This window comes from Scomber japonicus, chromosome 24 (assembly GCF_027409825.1).
Source record: "Scomber japonicus isolate fScoJap1 chromosome 24, fScoJap1.pri, whole genome shotgun sequence".
NCBI classification, from domain to species: Eukaryota; Metazoa; Chordata; class Actinopteri; order Scombriformes; family Scombridae; genus Scomber; species Scomber japonicus.
In genome coordinates this window covers 9,397,373-9,408,034 of record NC_070601.1, presented here as the reverse complement: position 1 = coordinate 9,408,034, position 10,662 = coordinate 9,397,373, and the positions used below count along the sequence as shown (strand labels likewise).

General features: G+C 40.3%; 1 protein-coding gene across 1 annotated transcript; it reads right to left on the bottom strand.

Annotated features, from left to right (window-relative positions):
- Window positions 1-817: 817 nt before the first annotated feature.
- On the bottom strand, window positions 818-6,922 carry cdadc1 (cytidine and dCMP deaminase domain containing 1). The gene is made up of 11 exons (XM_053314565.1): window positions 6,749-6,922; window positions 6,000-6,100; window positions 5,655-5,832; window positions 3,909-4,212; window positions 2,862-3,068; window positions 2,499-2,623; window positions 1,990-2,039; window positions 1,720-1,889; window positions 1,428-1,617; window positions 1,035-1,083; window positions 818-927 (listed from the first exon to the last, which is right to left on the bottom strand). Exons 1-11 carry the CDS (start codon window positions 6,846-6,848, stop codon window positions 827-829), a joined length of 1,575 nt encoding a protein of 524 aa, XP_053170540.1. The 5' UTR covers window positions 6,849-6,922; the 3' UTR covers window positions 818-826.
- Window positions 6,923-10,662: the final 3,740 nt, after the last annotated feature.

The window sequence follows — 10,662 nt, the reverse complement described above, 5'->3', positions numbered from 1 at the left end:
AACTTTCCAAATAAAAAATATATATATTATATTAAAGTCACTCTCCTGGAGAACAGGAGCTATACTCATCATAACCTTACATACACTCTGTATGGATGTTTTTACATCCAACACTTTACATCATTTAAATAAACTACTCACCACTTATATAAGAAAAAAGGACCATCACAGTATATATTATCTGAAATATATTATTTTGGTGGTATCCCTGTTTTCTACCCTTTTTCTTTTCTGTCCAAATCGGCTAACATCCTCTTTGTCAATGTGTTTTTTACCTCTTTAATCATATAGGAGATGCATCCGTCCCTTCTCAGTGGATTCCCTTTGAGGTTAGTGTCAACTCGCTCTTGTCCCTTCAACCAACAGTTTTACCTCTTAATGACTGGACGCATAAAATACACAGTAGGAGTTTCAGATCACGTGTCTCCCACTAACTGTTACCATTTAAAGCAACCCCTTGTAGTTCAAATCAAGCATTTGGGGAGTAAATTTGACCAATCTCGAACTTAAAATTGCCAAACTTGGCTGCATTCCCTCTTTTATCACTCAGCATGATATAAAACTAACATGCAGCAGCAGATCCAACAGGTGACACAGGAAAGATATGAATGTCTATGTCTGTTGATCAGTTTCTTAAAAACTTCAGAAAACTGATCCTAGTCTTGAATGGAGGGAGAATAAGTAACTTGTAGCGTGTGTGGCACAGATTAGATTTGCTTCATTTACGCAGCCATAAAATATCAAATCTGCGGCACACGAGCTAAAAACATGACTCTGTGGTTTTTGGTTTATCCATTTTATTTATCCATCCATCCAAGGCTGATGTTCAGCTGGCAGGAGTTAAGTCGTGGGATCTGTTAGTGCACAGTTTCTTGTTGCTGTGGCTCTCCTGCTCAGCCTGCCTGCTGTGCTTCCCAACATTACCGTCTGGAACAAAAGACGCCACTGTTAATATACGAGGTCAGGCTGCTCTGTTTGTAGCATTTAAAACAACAAACACACCCAAAATAATCCCCTCAAAAGACTGAACTTACTAGCGAGATGAGGAGAAGACGCAGAGCAAACTGAAGGACTCCTCTGCCACTGCGAAGACAGAAAAATGTCAGATTCTCCAAGGTAGTGATATGTTAAACCAGCAACACATCTAAAAGCTACTGAGTCAGAGAGGATTATGTAACAGAATAAATTAACATACATTTTCCTTTTTAACAGATTCCCACATTCTAGTTTAAAAAGCTTGAGTATTAGAAGTTTTGATACCTTTTAATGGCTTCTATGTGGTGATAGTGGCCACTTTTTGCTACAGTACATACAACACAGCATCAATTATCTAAATATCTAAGCAGAAAATCACAACCTCTAAAAATCAAAACCAAGAAGGTAAAGAAGTATTCACTGTTTCGTTGCCTGGATTTTTATGTACTCACTATGAACTTGCTGACACCCTTCAGGCTGCTGAATCGCAGGTAGGAAATGTCTCCCTTGTCCTTGTCCCTGTCCTGGTCGGTGGCGTAGATGTGAGTGATGCCAGCTCCTCTGATCAAAGGGACGCACTCATCACATGGACATTTAGTTACAAAGAGCATGGTGGGCACCTCTGGTTTGATATCTCGAGTCCTAAAAGCATCAGGAGGAACACTTCTGTCAAACGCTATTAAACTGAGATGACACTAGACCACACAGATGCCATCGTATATTAGAAAAAGTGCATGTTCTGACCTGAAGGTGAGGGCGTTCTGCTCTGCGTGGACGATGTATCTGTATTTGCGTCTCTGTCTGTCTTCTTGTTTGGTGTCCATTTGTGGGTACTCTGCATATTGTGAGCCTGCTGGGTAAGCGTTATACCCGCAACCCACCAGGTACAAACACCTTGTTCCATCACAGCCAGCCTGGGACAGCAGAGCAGTTAAACAGTGTCAGTGAAGAAGACACTGGAATACACATCTCTATTCTGTCAAATCAAAGCAATGGCAAGAAAAGTGAACTCACTGACTGTCCTTTGGCCCAGATAACAGCACCTACGCCCACTTTTGGGTCCTCTGGAATCAAAAAGACAGTTTGTTCTGTAAGAAGCTGGTGGTAAATTTCAAACTGTGACAGTTGCACTGTTTAAAGTGATTGTGACCTTTAAGGCCTGTCATTCAGGAAAATGCTCAAACATCTGTTTCCTGAACCCTTTCGAGACTTGAGAGTAGCTCACTCACAAAAATCCAACTTTGGTTATCTCTGTTTCTTGTGATGTAGGAATATGTGTCAGGCCAAAAATGCCAAAGCTATTATAAGCTGCTGTTAGAGATGTTTGACTCATTACTCACTCTATCAGATTTTCTCTTTCCCTCTGACTGTAGTGTTAGAAATTTAAGTGTCAATTTGCAAGATTCATAATCATTCTTTTTTTAACAGTTGTTGCTTATAGTGTTTTCCATGTGTTTGAATCTATTTTTGTTCAGTGTGAAACAGGATGTGATCCGCTGACAAACCAAAAAAAACAAACAGACCTGTTCTATAGGCCAGCAGCCTGGCTTGGATCATGCAATGGCGAGCCACTTCTTGGGATACTCCCTCATGACGAGGAGGCAGGGAGGACTTGGCCAGTGGCTGCTCAGCGGTTGAGGACTTTTCCCTGGATCACAGTGACGGCACAATCAACAACCATTAACAACTTTGGATGAACACATGTATGAAGATTTCCATTCCTGAATGAAGCATTGGTTTAAGTTCAATAAGGAAGACCTCTATTCTCACTTCCACTTTCCTACACTGTCAAAATCCCTTCATTCTCACTTCTGACCTGACTAATGATCTTACATTTACTGTCTTTGAGATCTACTACTGAGCAACCCCACTTTCCCATGACCAACCTGTGGAAGCCGTAGTGTTGCTGTGGCACCCCAGCAGCCACTGCAGCTAGAACCTCCACCAGCTCTCTCATGTTGTGTCTCAGGGTGGAGAAGTAGGGCTCCACACAGAAGTTCTCCAAACCCATCTGTTTCAAAATTGCCCGGTGGTGCTGAGACGTCCCTACCAGGAACTGTCTGGAGAAATCCTTCAGGTGTCTCGTCCGCTCCCTGGAGAGCAGAAAGGGTTTGAGTTCCAGTCTCACCTTATTCCATGTTATTTTAAGTCTGTTGTAGAGTTTCACATAGAGGTTTTGACTGTGTTGCTTGTTGGAAGAAAAAAAAAGATGGTTCGCAGCCTAAATTATTCTAAATATTCACATTTCTGCTTCACTGATTTAAGCAAATACATGATTTCCAACAGAGACGAAGAGGACGTGTCTACCTCACTTTCCAAAATCCTACTTTTGTCCTCCTCTAGTTTTACAATTTCAGTATTTACTCACTGAAATATCTCAAAACCATGTCCTAGAACTGCCTGGCTGACAGAATCCAGATGAAGCTTAGAAGAGACTTAGAATTTACATAAATTATGATTACTGTACGTTCACAACAATAAAGCAGCACTGCATATTTTCTGTATTTTTTTGACCTGGGTTTTGCCTCACACATAGGCTGCCCTGCCCTCTGATTGGTGGAGCTTGTTGGGACTTCACAAAGCCTGATGAATGATCTGCACTCTCTGCTCAGGGCTGACAGAGCAGTTCCATCTTTTTGCATGTTTGTCAGGGGAAAAAAGTTCGATCTATATTTGGATATGCAGATACTGTTCTTATGAAAATGATACCAGACATAAACATTAACCAAAGATAAGGCAGCAAATTATGTTTTCTTTTTCTCTGACCGCTCAACCTGTACCTGACAAGCTCAATCAGTTGTTTTAAGCTAATCTAGGTTTTGACAGACTGACTATAGCTTGTTTTTTCAGGTTGTTTTCAAAGACAGAGCACTCAGTATTCCCTGAGTTGTCTGTATTACTGCTGCAGCATCAAACACAGGCAGTGAGGGTACCTGTTGAAGAGTTCCTCTGTGTTCTTCCCGGGTTCATCATCAGTCACTCGCTCCATGAAATCACACTCCCTGGACGTTTCATCGATAAACTGTGCCAGGCCGGGTGCCAGCGGCTGCAGCAGCACACAGATGTGGGGACGGCTGTTGGACTTGAGCTTCTCTGTTGCCACGGCGTCCAGTGCGGCCTCCTCTGTGATGCTGTTAGGCAGGCTGTGTGATTGGCAGTTTGGATGGCTCGTAGAGGTGGATCTCAGCATGCTGACCTCAGGGTCTCCAGGCCAGAAGGAGATCTGACTGACTCCAGCTGGAGGAGAGCAAACAGTATCATCAGTGTTTATTGCCAGTTAAGTTACTCCCAGTGGAAGTGGAGCCAAGTGGGAGGACAGAACGGAAGCTCCAAAGTTCAGCTCATTGCTGATCTAATATAAAAGCGTAATAAAAGTGTTTCTAACTGACTGACCTTCTGTTGGCAACTGGGCAGCAACTCCCCCATAACAACCATTATGGAAATTTGGGTGTGAAATTGGGTTCTGGGTGGAGATGGGGAGTTGGATGGGGTTCATATGTACACAAAATGATAAAAGTGACTTTATCACACCCTGTTAAAGAGACTGCTTACTTAGATAGACAAGAAAAATGAGCACCTGATAAATTCCTGAATGCTCAGTGACTAAGAGTGACGTAGCCCAATAAAGTCAAAAGAGCATTGACAGTAGGAAGCTGTTACACTGAGATAACTGCAGACATATCGTGATAGGTTGTGAATGTACTACAACTTCATCAGCGATCAGGAAAGCTGCAGTTTTTCTAGAAGTTACAGTTTAGTTTGTTGCTTTGATGTACCTGTTGAAGGTGACAGACATGCCCATAAAACAAACACAGAGGCTAAAATGATGCAATAACAATGCAGATGATTTTCTTCTGAAGATTAATGCAATAATTCTGGAGCCAGTTGAACCAGCTAGTTTAATCTAATAATAATTGCATAATTCAAGTGTTTTCTAGGTTGCAGTTTACATCACTAAATTAAAATAGGTTGCACCACACACAAACTAGTTCGTCAGTAGAGATTAGTTGTTACTTCACATCTAGTAAATGCCAGATGTAACTGCAGAGACATCCTGCTTTGACATACTGATATATTTAAAGTTGAAACTTGCTGTAATAACTCCTCTGGATTAGTCAAGTAACTATGGATGACCTCATACTCTTCAAAATGTCTTTTATGGGATTTTATTACCATTGTTTGAGTTCCGTGTTTATTCTATGTGTGATCCAACTGAACTGACACTTACTTTCACTTCATTTATTTAATTTTATATTGTGTTGCTTTAAAATTGCTGAACAATCTGGAGGTGTGAGCGGTAATTCAGAGGTTTGTGACCAGCCAAGATGTTGACAGAATAGGTCACGCTATAAATACTCAGGTATGTAGTATTGGTCTACGCTATGTGCCTCTCCCTGTTAAATATAAACCCTGAATATTGCACAGAAATATATTTCATGGTTTAAGTGTCGTTGTCATACAGTTTGTTGTCAAAATCAGTAAACACGACTCCACAGTGCTGATGTGTCGACGAAGAGGAACAGGATATAAGAGGAGGACTTTCTCTTTGAAGGGTGACTCCAGTGTTACAAAGAATATTTCTTATTCAGTTTATTATTTGCAGGCATTTTCTGTCTACTCATCCCTCAGCACAACTATCTGAACTCCCCCTCTCTCTCTGTGTCTCTCTCTCTCCTCACCGTTGATGATCATCTTGAGGCAGGTAGCGCAGGGTCTCCTGGAGAAATACAGATGACAGTCAGCCAGGCGGGCACCGTGTTGGATGATGGCTGCCTGTCCTGCGTGGAGCTCAGGTCCTGAGCAGTGGAGTCCCACCACTTTACTGTCCTGCACCACCACCAGACCCAACCTGCGGATCTGGAATGCAGCAGATTCAAAACTATTACTCACAGAGAGCCAAGTGCTGGTACTGTAACTCACTTAGATTAAATATGTGGTGGGTGAACTTTTAGCTCTAACCAAAATTTGGTATATTTCATTAAATATGAAAGAACAAGCAACATGGTCTATATGTGTGTGTGTACCTGATTTTGGTCATCCTCTTCTGGTTCCTCTTGAGGGAAAAGCTCCAACCACAAACTCAACAAGGTAAACAGGTTTACCTTAGACAACCGTGGGCCATGACCTAGGGGTGAAACAAAAAGCTTCATCTTGTCCCTGCCATTATTCATCTTGCATTTCCGCCAAAATGCCTCTGTGCCACAATTAAACCATAACACTGTGAGAATGTAGAAAGTCAAGGAGAGCAGGGATCAAGGTTTTGATGGGTTGAACGCAGCACTAGACAGTCTGTCACCTTATCTTACAACTGCAATAAAATCAAGGTCATAGCTGGTTATAACTCATTAATCCGATTAATGAGTAAAATTAAACCCTGACTTGCGGCTCATGTTATTCACTTCATCTTAGTTATCCCTTTGCCACCCAAAATATCTATAATAAGCTCACCAAACTACTGCACAGAGGGGACACTGGAGCTTGATGCTGGAAAAATAATTACAATCTGTAATGCATGTCCACAATTTCCCATGTGGTTTGATAAAAACTGTCTAATCTTTGAACCTATTCAGCTGAATTTAACTAAGATACACATTAATGTACGTATAAGTAGTATTTGCCTTGTCACGTTTTTGTTGATTATGATGATGATGGCTCCTATGATGATTATTAATAATACTATTAACAAAATAAACATGGGATAAACTATCTGAATCCAGTGTCATATATCAGCTGTCTTATGTCAGGACCATTAACTCTTCTCCATCTGTCTCACCTTGTACCCTGCTGTCTGTCTGTGTGTTGCTGTCTCTCGTATCTCGACCCGGCCTGGTTTGGCCCGGATCGGCTCGGTTGTGTATCTGGCTTTCTTCCATTCAGTCCTCCAGCTGGGAATACTATCTCACCCGCGATACTTTCAGACAAGACAAGATCACCGCTGTCAAGATGAAGAGTTCAACCAGATATACATATTAACCTGATTTACGACGTCAAGCTCGACGCAAAGACGACGACTAACGTTATTTCCGGCTACTGCTTTCAGAATGACCAAATTATTTGCCACAGAAGAAAACGTAATAAGAGCTACAATTAGATAATTATATACAATATTAGTAAAATAAAGCCACGTTTCCTTCTAAAATAGCTCTCTCGCCGTATGAAAATGATTAAGATGAGTGGACAAATTGTATTCATATTCAGCCCAGATACGCTGTCTTTTACTTTGAAGGACCGTGTACCGCCATAACACGTCTAACTTTAGGTACCATAACCATAGTCTCTGCCATAACAACTTAACAGTAGTTTCCGGCTTGCTTCCGCAAATATCTTCTGGCGTCAGTAAGTGGGCGGGGTGATAAGAGTCTGTTATTATGTATTATAAAATAAAATAAATAAATGCTGCTCTTATCAACATTTTATTATTTACACATGAATAATCAGTGACTTAAGACTTTAAAGAACAGCCTTCCTGACGACATGAGTTAATTTAAGACCTACCTTTTTTAGTCTGGCTTTCAATTGAACCTTATTTATTTATTGATCTGTCCTTTATTTGATGTTTTAGCCTGTTTAACGACTTGGACTATCAATTTTAATTTATTTCCCGATTGTTTTCCATTTCGTAATCCAATTTTTCTGGTTTTACTTGATCACTTTTACTCTTAGTTGTTTGATTTCATTTTCATGAATTATGATTGTGTACCCTCAGTTCCTGTTTTTATTTATCTTTCATCTCTTTGTTTGATTGTTTGTTTTTTGACTGGTAAAGCATTTTGTGTTACATTACGATGTATGAAAAGTACTTTGCAAATAAAGTTTGATTGACTGACTGAACAAAATTAATGAAATGCCGAAAAACATCAGAAATAAGACATGATTTCAATGCATGACTTCTAAAACATGAAGCTATCCCAAATCCAATCTAATCCAAATGAAGATGCACATAATAAGAATAAAAACATAAAAGGAATATGTTACAAGAAATACGCTTTTAATGGAGACAGAGCAGATTTTGAAGTTATTTATTTCTTCACAGAAACGTGTCATCAATTAACTAAATATAAAAAACAAAAATAACATATTGCAGTTATGTAACAGCAAAAAAACAAATAGTCATACAAATTCCAATATTGTAATGCTGATCACCTCAAAGTAACCATTACTGTATAAGTTTTAAGTATGTTACCAGCAGTTTTATAAACGTGTCCTATGTACATAAAAGCTTAAGAAAAGCATAATTAAAATATATATTTATTATAACACAGTAAGCAAAACAATCTTTTTTTCCAGTTTGCTTGTTATTTTTTCATGTAAAACAAGAAGACTGTAAGCCTGCTCCTCATTCTACTAAAGCAGTACAGTGTCACAGAAACAGAAACCTCAATCATTGGGTCTCTAATTGCTCTTTAACTTCAATACTCAACTGTGCTTTCATCACTGAACAGTGGCCCAACCCGACTTTAAAGCAAATAAAAATAGTTTAACAAGCACGTGAGTGCATCAAGAAATAGAAACCTAACAAGAGGAAACAGAAACGTATCTCACCATTCACACTCCCAGATAACCAAGTCAATAAAACTAGTCAATGTTTTCCTGCGTCAGTATAAATACCTGGCAACATTTGGTGATGCTGCACAAAGCAAAAACTAGGGCCTGCAGGTAGATCATTTTTTGGTCATTGTAGACTCAAGCAAACACAATATAACCTTTAATTTGGCTGAAAGTGTTCTTATTGCTTTAGCTTGCAAGTTTCAGCATAGTGCATTTTCATCGTATTTAGAGAAAAAAACTACAGAAACTACTGCTCGACTTAAATTCCAACCATCCTCTCTGAATTAGTGTTGTGTCGTTCGCGAACGTGTCGTTCGAACGAACGAATCTTTTGAGTGAACGAAGTGAACTGAATCACTTCATGAACTGATTCGTTCCTTTCTCAGTTCAGTTCAGTTGAGCTCAGCCGCGAGCATGGCTGCCGGTCGGGAGTGGAACTGCCGCGACTCACTCACTCGTTCACTGCGAACGAATCACTCAGTGAACGACAACACTTCAACTGACTGAGTGATACTGTTTCCCCTTCGCGGGGATACGCTTTCATGCCAATAGCATTTCTCCAAGCTAACGGGTAACGAAAACAAACACACACACACGCCCCCATCCCCATTATCATAATGGACTTAGGCACACATAAAGTAATGAGAGGAGAGGAGACAGAAGAGTGAGTGAGAGTCACCAGTGCAGGGCATGTCGTTCAATGATTCGTTCGCGAACGTGATTCGCCGTCATTCAGTTCATGATTCAGCCCACTTTCAGCACAGTACGTGAACGAGATTCACGTCCTCAGCAGGTCGTTCAATGAATCGTTCGCGAACTGCTGAAAGTGGCGCTGTGTCAGTCACTCACTGACTCAGGCCACTGAGGGCTGAGGAGTTGATTCACGTTCAGTACATGTACTGCTAACATTAGCGCTGTGTTGCTAACATCAGTGTAGCATCATGTTATGTTATTTTACTGTGCACAGAAGACACTTTCACTGTGTAATATTTTTAGTGCATGTATAAGCAGCGCTGCGTCTCCCGCGAATGATTGTATAATATAGTCCTTGAACGCACCGTCCCTCAGTAAGTGAACGTGAACCTCAGGGCTGAATCATGAACTGAATGACGGATTATTTGGCTGTTTATCAGTTCAGGGAGTTGTAGAGCACTGAACGATTCGGTGAACGAATCTTTTGAACGAATCATTTTAATGAACGGATTCTAAAGATTCAGTACAGTAAAAAGAACTGCCGTTCCCATCACTACTCTGAATTAACTAGCCATTTTAGTGTTATGCTCCGACGGTGTTGCGGTATACCAAGGTATTTAGAAACAACACAGTCAAAAATACCAAACCCGAGTTAACTTGGGAGTTTTTGAGCAGCACCTGAAGGCAGCATGTAATCCCACCTCCGACCACAATGTGGGTTGCATTGGCAGAGTGGCGCTGTCCGTATTTCCACTCGTTGACTCCGCGGGAAAAGTAGACCGCAGAAGAAGTGACTCGACGTTTTAAACTTGGCTGAAAACTCTAGCTAAAAAATAGAAATTATTCGTGTCTTTTTATGTTCGTGGTGAATTAAACTCGCAAGACTTTTCTTTGTTTGAGCTGATATTCAACTTGTGGTCGTCAGTATTTTTGTTCCTGACGTGTATTGCTGTACTACCTGGTGAACAGGTGAGACAGGTGAGTGTTAAACCTTGAATGAAGACGGTGTAACAAACCATCTGCATTACATACATTTTGTAACATTACCACTTGCAATTAAAAGGAGAAAAAACTAATGCGGTTGGTAATGTAACAGTGCTTCAAATGTTTTGCATGTTGCTTTTGTAAAGAAGTTTTCTTGTCTCCCCTTCCTCAATATTTTAACGATTACTGTTTAACTGCATAGTAGCAGAAAGCAACTGCAGTTTCTTAAAGTGCATTTAAGCATAGCGGAATGAAAAAAAAAACAGACTATAGTATTATACACCACACAATGGTTTTGAATTTCCAAAATGTACAGAACACTAGCTAAGAGCATAATTAAAATAACCAACCAGGTGACGCATAACAACCCACAGTAGCGTCTGAATCAACTGTATATGTTATGACACCTCTATCAATTCAATAACTTCAAATGTCAAGCTAAATTTAAGACACCAGAGAGCT